This window comes from Procambarus clarkii, chromosome 74 (assembly GCF_040958095.1).
Source record: "Procambarus clarkii isolate CNS0578487 chromosome 74, FALCON_Pclarkii_2.0, whole genome shotgun sequence".
Classification (NCBI taxonomy): domain Eukaryota; kingdom Metazoa; phylum Arthropoda; class Malacostraca; order Decapoda; family Cambaridae; genus Procambarus; species Procambarus clarkii.
In genome coordinates this window covers 7,970,709-7,991,101 of record NC_091223.1, presented here as the reverse complement: position 1 = coordinate 7,991,101, position 20,393 = coordinate 7,970,709, and the positions used below count along the sequence as shown (strand labels likewise).

Here is a 20,393-nt window from a genome sequence, read left to right as displayed (position 1 = left end):
GTTGATTGACAGTTGAGAGGCGGGACCAAAGAGCCAGAGTTCAATCCCCACAATCACAACAGCAAACCTAACTCCAGAGAATCATATAAACTGAATAACGTCCGCCGCATACTCTCCTCTGTAAAAGTCAAAACATCCTTCAGAAACTTGAATAAGGTCATAGAGATGTTAGAAAGTTTTTCTTTAGTGTAAGGGTAGTGAGTAAATGGAATGACCTAAAGGAGCAAGTTGTAGAGGTAAACTCAATTCTTAACTTTAAAAGGTATGATAGGGAAATAGGCCAGGAGTCACTGCATTAGACAACCATCGGTTATAAAAGCGGGGTCCAAGAGCTAAAGCTCGATCCCGTAGGCACAAATAGGTGAGTAAACACAAACACACCAGTTGAGAGGCGGGACCAAAGAGCCAAAGCTCAACCCCCGCTAGCAGAAATAGGTGAGTACACACACACACACACACACACACACACACACACACACACACACACACACACACACACACACACACACACACACCATCACAAACTCACCAATACACACACCAACACATTCACACACACACACACACACACACACACACACACGTAAAAGTATTCAGCTTAATCCCAGAGCTAAATCTCAACACAACCACAAAGTGAGTGCAAAAAGTGAATGCGAACACGCACACTTACTCTCACTCATATTCATAAATCATACACACGAGCAGGAGACCGCACACTCACGCAGTACAAACACGCCCACACAATATGTGAGGTCCTTGAGAGAAATACGCAACTGTCAAAATCCTTACGGTAAGGTGATGCTGGAGCCCATATCATGTATCGACAATTACAAACGTCTTTGTCAGTATCATACACAACAATGGTAAGTATAATTTAAGCTTGACTCTAAGCGCTCCTCAAGAGCCTAGCACGAACAGTGCTGTACTCGCTAATCTTAAACAAATAAACGCTTGCGAGAAATTACAATTTCTTTTGAGAACGATGACCGGCCGAGTTTTATAAAGTCTATGATTCCAGGATCTAAACTTTCACCCTAACAAGACGTATTTTGACCGCCAAGAATGGTCTTCACACCCTACGAGGAAAGAAAAAAACTTTACAGTTATCTCCTTATGAGAAAATATAATACCCCATCAGCACTTAGCAAACTACGTCAATCCCATAACAACAATCCGGTATTAATTAACAGTTTCCTGCAGGCGAGGCTCAGACAGATGTGAGTGTTAATTAGGGAGCACTTACCTGCGACGGAGTGCGGGCCCTCCGCCAGCGCCAGCAGCAGCAGCAGGGCCAGCTGGGCAGGCAGCCCTCCACCAGCCATGGCCCAGGGTGCTCACAGCGACAACAACAGCAAGGTAGACAGGATAAGTGGCCTCCAGGTGTCACGGATCTTGGAGGTACTTCAACAGGTAACTTTTCCCTGGAATAATTGATGACACGCAGGTATTCTCATGTATTGGGGAGGGAGCGAGTTAGTGAGTCGTCAGGAGAGCTTCTCCCAGGCATGGAAAGCCGTTCATGTTGCACGCAACACACACACACACACCTCACGCAATTGCTCCCAAAGTGTGTTACTGACACGATATTCTGACTGTAATTTCACTCGCACATACAGATTAGATTCAAGTTCAAATTAGACTCGCCTGTCTTCAAGTTCATGAAAGTTTGACAATTGCAACGTTTACCGCTTAACAAATGGTTTCCATCCGTATATAACACTGGTAACGCTTTGTTTTTCTAGAGTTGGTGACTCGCAAGAGAGTATACACACCACAAGCGGTCGTTAAGCACCGCAATCACTTCTCGCTTGTTCTCCCACAACCTCCAACACCGCCGCATTTCCCTAAAAACAAACTCATTTCTCTACAACTTTCTAACTGACCCAAACACACACAAACACGCGCGCGCGAAACTGTCTTCCTTGATTCTAATAGCTGCCTTTAACCACCTCACGCAACAAGCTCAAGAGGGAGCGAGCGTGCGGGTGTCCGCGGGAGAGGAGGCAAAGTTGGAGGGAGGTGTGGTCGAGGGAGAGCACGAGCACTGAGGTACTGGTCCGTGTGGGCGCCTAGCCAGCACTGACGACCCACCACCACCACCTCCGCTGCGTCCCCTGCGCGATCCGGCGTCAGTCTATCCTTAACACGAGGTCGCTGTTAACTTGGGTCCTTATCGTATATTCACACACACACACACATATACATATATATATAAATGTATATATTACCGCCTGCATGGTAATAGTCACCACAGGGCTGACAGAGCGATCACCAATTAACCTGGCTACGCTCCTGTTAGCGCGATCCTTTACAATTAGCGTTTATCTTGCTAAGAATATTATCCTCGGCTCAGCTTGCAATGTTTACGTTTCTTGACCACAATCCCATTCTTATTTCTTCCTATTCCTTCCCTCACCCTTTCCTGCTTTCTTCCATCTCTTCTTCCCTTTCTACATTCGCTACCTTGCCATCTCCCATACCATTCACCAAAGACTTCCATTCTCTTTAACACACAATGCTGCAGCGTGTTCTTGTTCTCTCTCTCTCTCTCTCTCTCTCTCTCTCTCTCTCTCTCTCTCTCTCTCTCTCTCTCTCTCTCTCTCTCTCTCTCTCTCTCTCTCTCTCTCTCTCTCTCTCTCTCTCGTTCTCTCTCTCTCTCGTTCTCTCTCCCTCTCGTTCTCTCCCTCTCTCTCTCTCTCTCTCTCTCTCTCTCTCTCTCTCTCTCTCTCTCTCTCTCTCTCTCTCTCTCTCTCTCTCTCTCTCTCTCTCTCTCGTTCTCTCTCTCTCTCGTTCTCTCTCCCTCTCGTTCTCTCCCTCTCTCTCTCTCTCTCTCTCTCGTTCTCTCTCCCTCTCGTTCTCTCCCTCTCTCTCTCTCTCTCTCTCTCTCTCTCTCTCTCTCTCTCTCTCTCTCTCTCTCTCTCTCTCTCTCTCTCTCTCTCTCTCTCTCTCTCTCTCTCTATATATATATATATATATATATATATATATATATATATATATATATATATATATATATATATATATATATATATATATATCTTGCTCTATCTCTCTCTTGCTCTCTATCTCTCTCTCCCTCTGCCTCTATAGCAATTAATATTAACTACTGCTTTAAAACATTTGCACTTAATACAATTATTAATTAATTAGATCAACTTAAAAATTCTTGAAAATAACAATAAATGCCTTAATACTCCAAAGTATTAAGGCGGCCCTGGTCGAGGACCCGATGGGGCGAATATTTATTTTTATATGTATTTATATAAAAGTGTGTATTTGAGTGTGTATAATGTTGAGAATCACAAAAGAATGTAACTGTCTTAAGGTCGAGGGTTAGGTGAACACCTTACCCACCTTAAAGGCAAAGGGAAAATGAATACACGTGAGTAAAAATAACATTCAAAATTCCATGTATATGTAATGAGAAAAATGATCGGATTACCCTGCAGAGATGACTACGTAGGCTTTCTCTGCATTTTCTCTAATGAGGATTTGAGAGCAGGATTACCGTATGCCTGCTCTAGATTGTTGTTATAAATGAAGGATATATGAATAGTGTATTTTAGTGTCCTATAGTAGTTATCCAATTCCCTAAGGCGTTGAAACAATGGTTGGGTGCATCAACTGAGGCTCTGTAAACGATATGAAGAGTGTAAATAGGTAAGTTATTTTATAATCCAGAACTGTGTAATCCCCTTGCGCGTAACGCCTCTCTGGACAATGCAGAGCTTTCACACTGTTGGAAAATGGCTGATGTTGTGCCAGTATGCAAACAAGAAGAATAATAAAAACAACTGAACTGCAGACTAGTATTACTAGCAAGTATTTTCTACAGGTTACTAGTACGACATATCCTACGTATGTTAATAGAATACCTAGATCATCTAAGCATTGTCTCTAAACACCAGCAAGGTTCTAGAGAAAGAAGATTCTTAAATTTTTTTTAGAGTGCTACAATAAAATGTTAAAAATCTAACAACAGAGATAGATGGAATAATGTTGTGTGATGAAATCAATGAATGACGTGGAGGTGTGTGAGGAACTCAATAAGAGGTTCCAGGAGGTCTTTACAATAGAGTTAAGTTCCAAAAACGTAGCGGTACAGTGGCGTACCAAAAGAGCACTTGAGGACGTTGAAATTATCAGAATTAAGGTAAGGTTCTTATGCTGGAATTATATGCGACAATGACTTTTGTTACCAAACAAAATCTCGTCAATGATACTGAAGGAAAAAACAAATCCCTTTGGAACCACTTTCTTTGATATATATATTATATTTCTTTGGGACGAGGGGTAACTACGAAAAAGTTGAAGGCAGCCAGAATACAGGCAAGTGTCCTTAACTTCCATACAATGCAAACGGATAAAGAAGATCGTGTGAAGATGCAAGAAACACATCTTGGGAGAAGAGACATAATAACACATCATCAGCACGAAGTCTGAGATAATTAAACTCGTTTCACATAGAGAAAGGTGCACAGGCAGCATTATTTTTGGAGTGTCAAAAGCCTTCGATATAGTGGTCCCTACAAAAAACGAGCGCTCGAACAATTTATGGCCCCCAAAACCAGCCCGTCCTCCAAACAAAGATCCAAAAGTGATTCCATGCACCCGCCAAACCCCCTGTTTATGAATGAAGAACGGTTTACACACGACTCACAACTGCTGACGTTCGAACATATCCGGAACAAGTGCTTCACTGACGAATTTTGTTCGAATCACAACGCTGTAAATGCTTCACCCACGTACTACAAATACAAATAATCGCCAACAGAACCTAAACACCTGACCTAACCTATCCTATGCCTATATATATACACAATATGCCAATATATTATAATATTAATTTATACTTGAGAAAATTCCCGTTTTGAATGAACAGTATGTTAAAATTTATGAATGCGTCTGTGGGGTCGACCGCTGGATGTAATGGACTTGAGTCAAGGACGGGTTGCCCAAAACCGTGATCTACTGGAACAATGTAACCCTTATTAAACCCTAATCTATTTATGCCCCCCCACCCCAAACTATTCAGGCCCCCAAACAATGAGGGCCTGACGGCTGAGAGGACAGCGTTCGGAACTCGTAGTCCTTAGAGTCCGGGTTCGATCCCCGGCTCAGGCGGAAACAAATGGTCAAAATTTCTTTTACCCTGCTGCACCTGTTCACCTAGCAGTAAATAAGTGCTTGAGAGTTAGACAGCTGCTTCAGGCTTATTCCTAGGGATGTGTCTGTGTGTGAAAATTAGGATTAAGGTCCTGCCCGAAACGCTATGCGTGCTTATTGCTGTACAAAGATATAAGAACTATTGCAAATGTAAATAAAAACTAAATAAATGAAAAAATATTAATAAATAAATAACAATCTTAGCCCGGGTGAAACACGAACAAGGGGACACAGGTTAAAACTTAGTACCCAAATGAGCCACAGAGACATTAGAAAGAATTTCTTCAGTGTCAGAGTTCTCAACAAATGGAATGCATTAGGCAGTGATGTAGTGGAGGCTTACTCCATACACAGTTTCAAAGGAAATTGTGATAGAACTCAGTAGGCTCAGGAACCTGGACACCAATTGATTCATAGACGAAAAGCGGGACTAAAGAGCCGAAGCTCAACCGCCTCAAGCACAACTAGGTGAGTACGAATTGGAGAAAAAAGTGGAAGTGACAGAGTAGACGATCCGGTAGATCAGGGACTATGGTCAGTAGATCAGGGAGTATGGTCAGTAGATCAGGGAGTTAGGTCAGTAGATCAGGTACAATGGTCAGTAGATCAGGTAGTATGGTCAGTAGATCAGGTACAATGGCCAGTAGATCAGGGAGTATGGTCAGTAGATCAGGGACTATGGTCAGTAGATCAGGGACTATGGTCAATAGATCAGGCAGTATGGTCAGTAGATCAGGCAGTATGGTCAGTAGATCAGGGACTATGGTCAGTAGATCAGGAAGTATGGTCAGTAGATCAGGAAGTATGGTCAGTAGATCAGGGACTATGGTCAGTAGATCAGGTAGTATGGTCAGTAGATCAGGAAGTATGGTCAGTAGATCAGGAACTATGTGTCAGTAGATCAGGAAGTATGGTCAGTAGATCAGGAAGTATGGTCAGTAGATCAGGGACTATGGTCAGTAGATCAGGTAGTATGGTCAGTAGATCAGGTACAATGGTCAGTAGATCAGGGAATATAGTCAGTAGATCAGGTAGTATGGTCAGTAGATCAGTGACTATGGTCAGTAGATCAGGGAGTATGGTCAGTAGATCAGGGAGTATGGTCAGTAGATCAGGTACAATGGTCAGTAGATCAGGGACTATGGTCAGTAGATCAGGTAGTATGGTCAGTAGATCAGGTACAATGGTCAGTAGATCAGGGAATATGGTCAGTAGATCAGGTAGTATGGTCAGTAGATCAGTGACTATGGTCAGCAGATCAGGGAGTATGGTCAGTAGATCAGGTACAATGGTCAGTAGATCAGGCAGTATGGTCAGTAGATCAGGCAGTATGGTCAGTAGATCAGGGAGTATGGTCAGTAGATCAGGGACTATGGTCAGTAGATCAGGCAGTATGGTCAGTAGATCAGGGACTATGGTCAGTAAATCAGTGACTATGGTCAGTAGATCAGTAACTATGGTCAGTAGATCAGTAACTATGGTCAGTAGATCAGTAACTATGGTCAGTAGATCAGTAACTATGATCAGTAGATCAGTAACTATGGTCAGTAGATCATTGACTATGGTCAGTAGATCAGTAACTATGGTCAATAGATCAGTAACTATGGTCAGTAGATCAGTGACAATGATCAGTAAGTATGGTCAGTAGATCAGTGATTAAGGTCAGTAGATCAGGGAGTATCTCAGTAGCTTGACAGAAACCTGTCAACCAAGTTTCTTAGAAATATAATTTATTATTTAACGAGTTGGTATATTATCAGAATAGAAATACTCGTCGACTTCATTTGAATCGATTTTGCAAATGTATGAGGATTTTTTTTTAAGATTTTCACGTGTGTATTAAAGAGTTGTAAGTTTTCAATTGAGTCGTATTATAATGCTATCGTTCATAACACAACGTTTAAATTGTATTTGATTTGATTTTTAAATAGCTTGCAATGGCTGCGGTGAGTTCCGTATAGGCCTTAGATTCCTCACCCAAGGCTTAGAATATTTGAATATATAATAGAACTATTAAAGTATCATGGCATAGCACCCAGGCAAAAACAAAACAGATAAACAAAATTTCAGCGTAAGCCGTGACACGTGTGCTCGCTGAGGCTGATGGAGCCCGACTGCCAGAGAACAGAGCACACCGGGCGCACATGAATACACAAGCTTCTAGAAGCTACCAGAATGGAAATTTGGATGGCTTTGAATTTACATTATACATTCGTACGAGGTTCAATCTCTCTCTCTGACAAATTAGTCACTTCGTGACAAGGCAAATAGATGAAATAAATTATGCACACAGCATGGGGCGAACTAGTTGAGATCGCGCTGGGAAAGGCGTCACACGGCCTGGGCGGCACAACACGCGGACAGATAGCACGAATGGAGTTCTACAATCATTAATACCAATACGATTGGTGCTGGAACCAATCGTATTGGCGTATGCCTTTCCATTGGAGACTTTCAGCGCCGTGGTGAGGGGGGACCTGCTGCCTGGGGTAACAGCTTCTCCCCCTAATCAACCTACCTGGGCTCTGCGCCCTGGTGAGGCCACTCCAGTCCAGGCCGACACCAGAGCGCAACTCCATAGTCTCCTGAGACTGATGGATGCCTACTACTACTACTACTATCATTAATTATTATCATTATATAAAATATTCCTTCCCTCTACTCTCAGGTTTATATAACTAGCTCGCCTTCCTAAGTGCAGAGCAATATGGCGGCCAAACCGGGGCTCCTCAGCCACATATGACTCCTTTCAACTTTAATATGCGGCTCGTAAAAAATTCTAGAGAATTGGAATATTCTAGAAATTTTGACCTTAATCCAAAGCATGAAACACGCGGCAAAACAAAGCGTTTCAATACCTAGAGAAGGCTTTACGGGTTATTCATGCCTGTGCCACCTCTTGGGTGGCTTAATCTTCATCAATTAATCTGTGCAGACCTCGCTGGTACTCTTCATATCTAAAACCTAAATTAAAGGGTGTGTGAAAACGTTTGTAAAGGAAGATGGCGTCAACCAGGGCTGTGGAGATGGGACTGATGAATCACAGGAAGACCTGGGTAAAAACGATTATCTATAAATCTAAATATACCATTGAGTTCTGGAAAACTTAGATGCAGAAAGAAATATTCTGAAATATAGAAAACTATTGTGCGACGTGTCTCCATTTTCAGCATAGCGCACTGTTGGGACGCACTGTGCTCTGTAGTCACTGTCCTCTGTCGTCACTGTCCTCTGTCGTCACTGTGCTCTGTCGTCACTGTCCTCTGTACTCACCTAGTTGTACTCACCTAGTTGTGTTTGCGGGGGTTGAGCTCTGGCTCTTTGGTCCCGCCTCTCAACCGTCAATCAACAGGTGTACAGATTCCTGAGCCTATTGGGCTCTGTCATATCTACACTTGAAACTGTGTATGGAGTCAGCCTCCACCACATCACTTCCTAATGCATTCCATTTGTCAACCACTCTGACACTAAAAAAGTTCTTTCTAATATGTCTGTGGCTCATTTGGGCACTCAGTTTCCACCTGTGTCCCCTTGTGCGTGTTCCCCTTGTGTTAAATAGACTGTCTTTATCTACCCTATCAATCCCCTTCAGAATCTTGAATGTGGTGATCATGTCCCCCCTAACTCTTCTGTCTTCCAGCGAAGTGAGGTTTAATTCCCGTAGTCTCTCCTCGTAGCTCATACCTCTCAGCTCGGGTACTAGTCTGGTGGCAAACCTTTGAACCTTTTCCAGTTTAGTCTTATCCTTGACTAGATATGGACTCCATGCTGGGGCTGCATACTCCAGGATTGGCCTGACATATGTGGTATACAAAGTTCTGAATGATTCTTTACACATGTTTCTGAATGCCGTTCGTATGTTGGCCAGCCTGGCATATGCCGCTGATGTTATCCGCTTGATATGTGCTGCAGGAGACAGGTCTGGCGTGATATCAACCCCCAAGTCTTTTTCCTTCTCTGACTCCTGAAGAATTTCCTCTCCCAGATGATACCTTGTATCTGGCCTCCTGCTCCCTATACCTATCTTCATTACATTACATTTGGTTGGGTTAAACTCTAACAACCATTTGTTCGACCATTCCTTCAGCTTGTCTAGGTCTTCTTGAAGCCTCAAACAGTCCTCTTCTGTTTTAATCCTTCTCATAATTTTAGCATCGTCCGCAAACATTGAGAGAAATGAATCGATACCCTCCGGGAGATCATTTACATATATCAGAAAATATATCATATATCTGAAGTCACTGTGCTCTGTCGTCACTGTCCTCTGTCGTCACTGTCCTCTGTCGTCACTGTGCTCTGTAGTTACTGTTCTCAGTCATCACTGTGCTCTTTAGTCACTGTCCTCTGTCGTCACTGTCCTCTGTCGTCACTGTCCTCTGTCGTCACTGTGCTCTGTAGTTACTGTTCTCAGTCATCACTGTGCTCTGTAGTCACTGTCCTCTGTCGTCACTGTCCTCTGTCGTCACTGTCCTCTGTCGTCACTGTGCTCTGTAGTTACTGTTCTCAGTCATCACTGTGCTCTGTAGTCACTGTCCTCTGTCGTCACTGTCCTCTGTCGTCACTGTCCTCTGTCGTCACTGTGCTCTGTAGTTACTGTTCTCAGTCATCACTGTGCTCTGTAGTCACTGTCCTCTGTCGTCACTGTCCTCTGTCGTCACTGTGCTCTGTAGTTACTGTTCTCAGTCATCACTGTGCTCTGTAGTCACTGTGCTCTGTAGTCACTGTGCTCTGCCATCACTGTGCTCTGTAGTCACTGTGCTCTGTCATCACTGTGCTCTGTAGTCACTGTGCTCTGTCATCTCTGTGCTCTGTCATCACTGTGCTCTGTAGTCACTGTGCTCTGTCATCTTAGTGCTCTGTCATCACTGTGCTCTGTAGTCACTGTGCTCTGAAGTCACTGTGCTCTGTCACCAATGTGCTCTGTCATCACTGTGCTCTGTCATCACTGTGCTCTGTAGTCACTATTCTCTGTCATCACTGTGCTCCGAAGTAACTGCGCTCTGAAGTCACTGTGCTCTGTTATCACTGTGCTCTGTAGTCACTGTGCTATGAAGTCACTGTGCTCTGTCATCACTGTGCTCTGTCATCACTGTGCTCTGTAGTCACTATGCTCTGAAGTCACTGTGCTCTGTCATCACTGCGCTCTGTCATCACTGTGCTCTGTCATCACTGTGCTCTGTAGTCACTGTTCTCTGTCATCACTGTGCTCTGAAGTCACTGTGCTCTGCCATCACTGTGTTCTGTCTTTACTGTGCTCTGTCATCACTGTGCTCTGTCATCACTGTGCTCTGTAGTCACTGTTCTCTGTCATCACTGTGCTCTGTAGTCACTGTTCTCTGTCATCACTGTGCTCTGAAGTCACTGTGCTCTGAAGTCACTGTGTTCTGTCTTTACTGTGCTCTGTCATCACTGTGCTCTGTCATCACTGTGCTCTGTAGTCACTGTGCTCTGTCATAACTGTGCTCTGTAGTCACTGTGCTCTGTCATCACTGTGTTCTGTCATCACTGTGCTCTGTAGTCACTGTTCTCTGTAATCACTGTCCTCTGAAGTCACTGTGCTCTGTCATCACTGTGCTCTGTAGTCACTGTGCTATGAAGTCACTGTGCTCTGTCATCACTGTGCTCTGTCATCACTGTGCTCTGTAGTCACTGTGCTCTGTAATCAATGTGCTCTGAAGTCACTGTGCTCTGAAGTCACTGTTCTCTGTCATCACTGTGCTCTGTAGTCACTGTGCACTGTAATCAATGTGCTCTGAAGTCACTGTGCTCTGAAGTCACTGCTCTCTGTCATCACTGTGCTCTGTAGTCACTGTGGTCTGTCATCACTGTGCTCTGTAGTCACTGTTCTCTGTAGTCACTGTTCTCTGTAGTCACTGTTCTCTGTAGTCACTGTGCTCTGTAGTCACTGTGCTCTGTAGTCACTGTTCTCTGTCATTACTGTGCTCTGAAGTCACTGTGCTCTGAAGCCACTGTGCTCTGTAATCACTGTGCTCTGAAGTCACTGTGGTCTGTTATCACTGTGCTCTGTACTCACTGTGCTCTGTAATCACTGTGCTCTAAAGTCACTGTGCTCTGTCATCACTGTGCTCTGTAGTCACTGTGCTCTGAAGTCTCTGTGCTCTGTCATCACTGTGCTCTGTCATCACTGTGCTCTGTAGTCACTGTTCTTTGTCATCACTGTGCTCTGTAGTCACTGTGCTCTGAAGTCACTGTGCTCTGTCATCACTGTGCTCTGTCATCACTGTGCTCTGTAGTCACTGTTCTTTGTCATCACTGTGCTCTGAAGTCACTGTGCTCTGAAGTTACTGTGCTCTGAAGTCACTGTGCTCTGTCATCACTGTGCTCTGTCATCACTGTGCTCTGTAGTCACTGTGCTCTGAAGTTACTGTGCTCTGAAGTCACTGTGCTCTGTCATCACTGTGCTGTCAACACTGTGCTCTGTAGTCACTGTGCTCTGAAGTCACTGTGCTCTGTTATCACTGTGCTCTGTCATCACTGTGCTCTGTCATCACTGTGCTCTGTAGTCACTGTTCTCTGTCATCACTGTGCTCTGTCATCACTGTGCTCTGTCATCACTGTGCTCTGTAGTCACTGTTCTTTGTCATCACTGTGATCTGAAGTCACTGTGCTCTGAAGTCACATTGCTCTGTCTTCACTGTGCTCTGTCATCACTGTGATCTGTAGTCACTGTGTTCTGTCATCACTGTGCTCTGTAGTCACTGTGCTCTGTCATCACTGTGCTCTGTCATCACTGTGCTCTGTAGTCACTGTGCTCTGTAGTCACTGTGCTCTGTCATTACTGTGCTCTGTCATCACTGTTCTCTGTAATCACTGTCCTCTGAAGTCACTGTGCTCTGTAATCACTGTGCTCTGTAGTCACTGTGCCCTGAAGTCACTGTGCTCTGTCATCACTGTGCTCTGTCATCACTGTGCTCTGTCATCACTGTGCTCTGTAGTCACTGTGCTCTGTAATGACTGTGCTCTGAAGTCACTGTGCTCTGAAGTCACTGTGCTCTGTCATCACTGTGCTCTGTCATCACTGTGCTCTGTAGTCACTGTGCTCTGTAATCACTGTGCTCTGAAGTCACTGTGCTCTGAAGTCACTGTTCTCTGTCATCACTGTGCTCTGTTTTCACTGTGCTCTGTTGTCACTGTGCTCTGTCATCACTGTGCTCTGTAGTCACTGTGCTCTGTTGTCACTGTGTTCTGTTGTCACTGTGCTCTGTCAACACTGTGCTCTGTAGTCACTGTGCTCTGTAGTCACTGTGCTTTGTAGTCACTGTGCTCTGTAGTCACTGTTCTCTGTCATCACTGTGCTCTGTAATCACTGTGCTCTGTAGTCACTGTGCTCTGTCATCACTGTGCTCTGTAGTCACTGTGCTCTGTAGTCACTGTTCTCTGTCATCACTGTGCTCTGTAGTCACTGCGCTCTGTCATCACTGTGCTCTGTAGTCACTGTGCCCTGCCATCACTGTGGTCTGTCATCACTGTGCTCTGTAGTCACTGTGCTCTGTCATCACTGTGCTCTGTCATCACTGTGCTCTGTCATCACTGTGCTCTGTCATCACTGTGCTCTGTAGTCACTGTGCTCTGTAGTCACTGTGCTCAGTCATCACTGCACTCAGTCATCACTGTGCTCAGTCATCACTGCACTCAGTCATCACTGTGCTCAGTCATCACTGCACTCAGTCATCACTGTGCTCAGTCATCACTGTGCTCAGTCATCACTGCACTCAGTCATCACTGTGCTCAGTCATCACTGCACTCTGTCATCACTGTGCTCAGTCATCACTGTGCTCAGTCATCACTGTGCTCAATCATCACTGCACTCAGTCATCACTGTGCTCAGTCATCACTGTGCTGTGTCATCATTGTGCTCAGTCATCATTGTGCTCAGTCATCATTGTGCTCAGTCATCACTGTGCTCTGTCATCATTGTGCTCAGTCATCACTGCACTCAGTCATCACTGTGCTCAGTCATCACTGCACTCAATCATCACTGTGCTCAATCATCACTGCACTCAGTCATCACTGTGCTCAGTCATCACTGTGCTGTGTCATCATTGTGCTCAGTCATCATTGTGCTCAGTCATCACTGTGCTCTGTCATCATTGTGCTCAGTCATCACTGCACTCAGTCATCACTGTGCTCTGTCATCACTGTGCTCTGTAATGAAGGTTGTGAAGTACCAGCCACGAGCTAACCAAGCAAACCAACACCTGAGCTAAGCCAGACACCTGAGACGGAACAAATTAGTATAGCCCTGACAACATGGGCATGTCACGGGAGGTGTTAGGCAACTACCACCAGGATGGACCACTACTTGCAAGACCACCACTAGCAAGACCTCTATTAGCAACACCACTACTAGCAAGACCACCACTAGCAAGACCTCTATTAGCAAGTCCACTACTAGCAAGACCACTACTAGCAAGACCACTACTTGCAAGACCAGTACTAGCAAGACCACTACTAGCAAGACCACTACTAGCAAGACCACTACTTGCAAGACCACTACTAGCAAGACCACTACTAGCAAGACCACTACTTGCAAGACCACTACTGGCAAGACCACTACTAGCAAGACCACTACTGGCAAGACCACTACTAGCAAGACCACTACTAGCAAGACCACTACTGACAAGACCGCTACTAGCAAGACCACTACTGGCAAGACCACTACTAGCAAGACCACTACTAGCAAGACCACTACTAGCAAGACCACTACTAGCAAGACCACTACTAGCAAGACCCCTACTAGCAAGACCACTACTAGCAAGACCACTACTAGCAAGACCACTACTAGCAAGACCACTACTGACAAGACCACTACTAGCAAGACCACTACTAGCAAGACCACTACTAGCAAGACCACTACTAGCAAGACCACTACTAGCAAGACCACTACTAGCAGCAAAGAGTGTCTTTAAATGCCTTATATATGTAGTATTTAATTTTTTGTCATAAAGCATAATTATAATAAGACTTATTTTGCAAGGAGAAAATCTGATTAAAAAATCTTAAACTTTTGTGTTGACATTTCTTTAACCTATTTGTGTCTCTGTGATTACTGAAATAAATACATATTAACAGTTTAAAAACTGCATGCTTGAATTAATATTACTGCATTTAATATGCATTTTTTTACATATATGTGAAATTATTATATGTAACGCGCGCACGTAACACATTTTGTAGCAACATGCGTATGCAACAATGAAAACTGTAAGTGTAAATTGTGTTCATGGCCTGAGGCTCTCAAACATCTGAGACATTTGTGGGACTTATTGTTGGCACTTATTAGTTAGCCTGGTTGATCAGTCCAGCAACCAGGAGGCCTGGTCGACGACCGGGCCGCGGGGGACACTAAGCCCCGGAAGCACCTCAAGGTAGCACGTTTGGTCGCCTCCGTTATATAATGTGAAAAACACTGTGGGTGAGAATTATCAGGGGAAAGCACCAAGCCATTACGACTATATAACACTGGGAAGGGGTCAGGATAAATATTTGGGATGGGTCGGGGGGAAGGAATGGTGCCCAACCACTTGGTTGGTCGGGGATTGAACGCCGACCTGCATGAAACGAGACCGTCGCTCTATACACCTCCAGCCCAATTGGTTTGTCAGAAATACAGTGAAATACTTCAAAGATATTGTACATGAATAACTTTGGGTCTTGAAAATCCACCAGGGTAAGCTTAAAGATTTCTACCGATCTCCTAGCAACAATTCTAGGCTTTCCTAGAATTGGCTAAAACACACAACCGGTTGTGTGTTTTAAGGTCTGTCTTGACCCCGGTGGACACTCTCCTTAATATACAATCCTCCTGGAGTGTTGGAGATCACTCAGGATGTCCTGAGTAAATATGTACAGCATTGATCAGTCATGCAGGAGAATTCCTAACCTTAATATTCAGAGAGTTACATACAAGGGCTACCGTGTTGATCAGCACATATACAGACATGGCTCTTTGAACAGATGTGATATAACAATTACCACGTTTACAATTTTATATGGATTTAATATGACAGATTATAGTTAATTCTGATAGGACTGTGGATTTAATAGGACAGAGAGGAGCAGACTTTTGTTTGCATTTTTTTTAAGATGGTTGACACACTAACAAGGAGGTAAATGTGGAATCAGAGTACCCAAATGAGCCTATAAATGCAGTAGAGATTATTGGGTCGGTGTCAGAGTAGTGAATTTACAGAATGCGCCGAGAAGTGTGATGATGGTGGCTACTTAGACTGTTTGACATCCATATATGATAGATCACAATAGATGTGATACCCTGTATACCAGTTAAGCCAATGCTCAACACTCTATAAGCACTATTATGTAACTACTCTCTGTCTTTCTCTAAAAACACGAACGTTCTCATCCGCCACCGCGATAAAGAAATTATTAATCAATCAAGCATCTCTCTTTTTCTTACCTACACTATTGTAAGCCGTTCCCCCACCTAATTAAACATCGATCTAATTCAATAGAGAGAGAGAGAGAGAGAGAGAGGAGAGAGAGAGAGAGAGAGAGAGCGAGAGGAGAGAGAGAGAGGAAGGAGAGAGAGAGAGAGAGAGGAGGAGAGAGAGAGAGAGAGAGAGAGAGAGAGAGAAAACAACGCGAGAAGGCTCAACTTCAGTTTTCCATGTTGTAGATGACTTATCAGTACATCAGTGCTCCTTCAACACTTAAGAGAGATTATGACGCCCTTACTCTTATCCATAAGGAAAGTGTTCTTAAGATTTCCTACCTGGTCCAACACCGTAGACGACGCAGCCACAACATAAGGCGCTCAGCCGTCACCAGCCACACATTGGCTGTTCTCTCCCCGAGAACCTCATCCTGTCAACGACCATTCAGTAACAGGTTGGCTCACAGCGGACGATATTTGTTGCAGCAAACAGATACACGTGCAATAGTCAACATACACAGACGGGCCATGTTACATCAACCACTTGCACGAAAAAAGGCATAAGGTGAAATTTCTACTTAATGAGGCTATCGTTATTAATCTATTTATGTAGATTCAAGGAAATTTCACGTTTGTTTATCGATCAACGTTGCAGGCCAGACGCTTGTAATTAGCCTCACGTAACTTTGCAGGGTGACTAATTAATGGCAGGGGAAGTGCAATATTCTTTTACACAGGTGGACACAGCCACTGCTGGCTCGTGTCAGCAGGCCGAGCGCTTCCTCTTCCCTTAGCTCATGGCCCATCCCGATCTCTTAGGTTTCCCCCAACGTCAAGAAAACGGCCAGTTTAAAGTGTCCCTCTTCTAACCTCCCAGAGGACCCAAAACAGAAAACGGGACAGTACGTCACTTTCGCCAGCCGCTTCTATTTTCTAGCACGACAACTTTTGGCCTTTTGTAAGGCATATACGGGCGATAGGCGACGTTTTTTTGTAAGATGACGGATTACATGTTAGGCCTTACCCACTAGTTTCCCTGGAACACGACTCGCCAATCCGTTTAGCAACCAGGGTACCCATTTTCTGCTTGCTGAATAGAGGCGAACACTTAAGGATTGCTACCCAGACAATCATTCCTGACAAGGACTCGAACCTAGACACAGCGTTCGCGGGTCATGTCTGTTACCAATGCGCCAACATGTCAGGTTTGGCCTCAATGCGGGTCAGGTTTGACCTCAATGACCCCCCCCCCCCCGCTCCCACTCCTTCCCCCCTCCCCTGCTCCCACTCCCTCCCCCCCCCCCTCCGCTCCCACTCCCTTCCCCCCTCCGCTCCCACTCCCTCCACCTCCCCCCCTCCCATCTTGCTGCCCCTTCCAGAAGTAAGATCAGTTTAAACGCTCATAAATTCTTCTGAAATCATCTTCTGAAATCAATCAGTGTGTGTCATCTGCCTGGTTATATTACTATTATTGACATTTTTTCATTTGTTCATCATTTTTTTCCGATGGCAAACTTGTATTATGATTTCCAACACTTGAACCATTTGTAGTCGACCCGGGCAACACCGGAAACCCCCACCTAGTATATCATATAGCATGGTCAAATATATCATACAGCATGGTCAGAAATTACTCGTATGCCTTCCAGAGCTTAAACACAGAAGGATTTCTAAATACATGTTTTCTAGTTCTTTTCCCTCGTGACCTCATGTCAAAGGTCAGGGAACATGGCGCAAAATTAACCATTAATGTCATAGCCTAATAAACAGTAAATCTTGAAGGTTCAACATTTCGACTGTAGATTCCAGAGAATCAGGGTCACAACATGTTTAGTAGCAGGGGTAGAAGTAGAAACTCTTGGAGCTTCATGTACACAAAAACGTGAATATCAGGGTTAAAATAACTTGAATATCTGGGTCACAACAGGAAAAAGTATCAGGGTGACAACATCTTGAGAAGCAGGGTCAGAACAACTTGAGAATCATAGTCACAATTATTTCAATATCAACGTCAAAATAACTTGAATATCATGGTAACATGATCTTGAATATCCAGGTCACAACATCACGAGTATCAGGGTTACAACAACTTGAATATCCAGGTCACAACATCACGAGTATCAGGGTTACAACAACTTGAATATCATGGTCACAACAGTAAGAGTATTAGAGCCATAACAACTTGAGTATTATGGTCACATCCTCTTGGAATTCGTCACCAAAATTGCCGCAACTGATTTCGTCAGTGAGGTTTTTGTTCTAACTTTTATTAGCGTAGAGAACGCTGTTGTCGTTATCCTATATATATATGTGCCTCAGAAGGTAGATTTGGTGTTACATCCACTCCCAAGTCCCTTTCTCGGATCGTCACAGGAAGGTAGTGTTCCTTCATTGTGTACTGGCCATTTGACAGGTGACTGGTCTCCTGTCCCCTAGTTCCATTTCCATAACATTTAACTTGTTCGCGTTTTACTCTTGTAGCCATTTCTCTGACCATCTCTGCAGTTTGTTCAAGTCCTCTTGGAGTTTCCTACAATCCTCATCTGTCACAACTTATCTCATTAATTTCGCATCATCCGCGAATATTGACATATAAGATTCAACCCCTGTAGACATGTCGTTAACATATATTAGAAATAGAACAGGTCCCAACACCGATTTTTGACGTACTCCACTCGGTATTGTTCGCCAGTCCGACTTCTTGCCCCTGATTGTTACTCTCTGGCTCCTGCCAGTTAAGTAATTCCTTACCCATGCTTTCGGGCCTCTCCGCTTACTCCCACCTGCCTCTCAAGTTTGAATAACAGTCTCCTGTGCGGTACTGTATCAAAGGCTTTTTGACAGTCCAGAAATATCAAGTCTGCCTAGTCTTCCCTCTCCTGCCTTATTCTTGTTATTTTATCATATAATTCCAGAAGGTTTGTTAGGCATGCTTTTCATTCTCTGATCCCATTTTGTTTACATACCTAATTTTCTCTAAGTGTCTAACCAGTTTTAACCTAATTATTCTTTTCAGAATTACAGGGGATGCTTGTCAGTGGAACTGGTCTCTAGGTAAGTGCCTCTTCTCTATCTCCTTTGTTGAAAATTAACACCACATTTGCCTTCTTCCAGCAACTGGGCAACTATTCCTTCGTAAATGACTCATTATAGATCCTTGCTAGAGGCACGTTGAGGGCCTGCGCTGCCTCTTTTAGTATCCACTATGATACATTAGCTGGTCCAACTGCTTTTTTTTCATCCAGTATTGTCAGCGGTTTCATTACTCCTTCTGCTCTGAGCTCTATAACCGTCAGTCTCTCATCTTGGGTCATCTCTTCTAACAATGAGCGCTGCTCAAAGATTTTCCCCCACAGATAGCCCGGTCAAAGATTACCCCACAAGATAACCCAATGAAGGATTATCCCCAATATAACCTACTAAAAGATTATCCACTATATATATCCAGTAGTAGGGATAGCGGCATATGGGCCCTTTTTTTTCTCGGGAAAAAGGGCCGATATTACCTAGGGGCGTATGGCTCTTTTTTTTCAGGCAAAAGTTCCGCTACGCCCCACCGGATTCAATGAACTTTGGAAAAGGGTCGATATGCTCTAAGAGGTTTCTTATGGGGAAAATCATTTCTGAGATTTGTTAAGAGTTCTTATGAGGAAAATATAATCATAGAAGTTTGTTAATAGTTCTTATGGGAGAAATTTCAGAGTTCATACCGAGAATAAACAGATATTTAGGTCGTATACTTTTAAGTAGGATTCTTACATAGAAACTAGTATATGTCTATATAACTGCGGCATTACCCTGCCATCCTCCTCCCCCTTCCCTCCCAACCCCGTACATCTCCTGCTCCTACCTCACACCCCTCCCTCCCCCTTACCTCCCATCCTTCCGCGTCACCTGTGTTTACTTTAACCCCCAGCCAGACGCCCTGGGTCAAGTCACCTCCGTAATCTTATCTTATCATTGTGTCTCCATAATATCTGGACCGTCCCTACCCCTTTCATTCTTCGTAATTCCGTACAGCAATTTTAAACATCGTAATGTTTGATCCTTTTCATTAAACTAGTCAGTTTTACACAAATAAACAAAGTCAGTAAGCAAGTTCTAGCTCATGTTCCCCGCCTTAGTCCCCTGTCGTATATTGAATACTAACAGTCCAATCCCCTAAAATTTTTAACAGTCATTTTTCAGACGCAGTAAAATACAATAATTTAGTTACTGAACTCCAGCTCTTGTCCTCTACCTTACCTTGAGGCTACCTTGAGGTGCTTCCGGGGCTTAGTGTCCCCGCGGCCCGGCCGTCGACCAGGCCTCCTGGTTGCTGGACTGATCAACCAGGCTGTTAGACGCGGCTGCTCGCAGCCTGACGTATGAGTCACAGCCTGGTTGATCAGGTATCCTTTGGAGGTGCTTATCCAGTTCTCTCTTGAACACTGTGAGGGGTTTGCCAGTTATGCCCCTTATGTGTAGTGGAAGCGTGTTGAACAGTCTCGGGCCTATGATGTTGATAGAGTTCTCTCTCAGAGTACCTGTTGCACCTCTGCTTTTCAACGGGGGTATTCTGCACATCATGCCATGTCTTCTGGTCTCATGTGGTGTTATTTCTGTGTGCAGGTTTGGGACCAGCCCCTCAATTATTTTCCACGTGTAAATTATTATGTATCTCTCCCGCCTGCGCTCAAGGGAGTACAGATTTAGGCTCTTTAGTCGGTCCCAGTAATTTAGATGTTTTACTGAGTGGATTCTAGCAGTAAAGGATCTCTGCACGCTCTCTAGGTCAGCAATTTCTCCAGCTTTGAAAGGGGCTGTCATTGTG

The 20,393-nt window shown here is 44.2% G+C and overlaps 2 protein-coding genes across 2 annotated transcripts in view; both read right to left on the bottom strand.

Moving 5' to 3' along the window:
* Positions 1-2,061, bottom strand: part of LOC123767432 (peroxidasin homolog) — an 820,244-nt gene extending 818,183 nt beyond the window's left edge. Inside the window, exon 1 of the mRNA XM_069313105.1 lies at positions 1,244-2,061. Within this exon, the coding sequence (XP_069169206.1) occupies positions 1,244-1,322 (79 nt within the window). The 5' untranslated portion in view covers positions 1,323-2,061. The remainder of the gene's footprint in view (positions 1-1,243) is intronic.
* Positions 2,062-13,466: 11,405 nt separating this feature from the next.
* LOC138356783 (uncharacterized PPE family protein PPE12-like) lies at positions 13,467-14,138 on the bottom strand. The gene has a single exon (XM_069313103.1). The coding sequence runs from the start codon at positions 14,136-14,138 to the stop codon at positions 13,467-13,469; it is 672 nt and encodes a 223-aa protein (XP_069169204.1).
* Between the last annotated feature and the right edge of the window lie 6,255 nt (positions 14,139-20,393).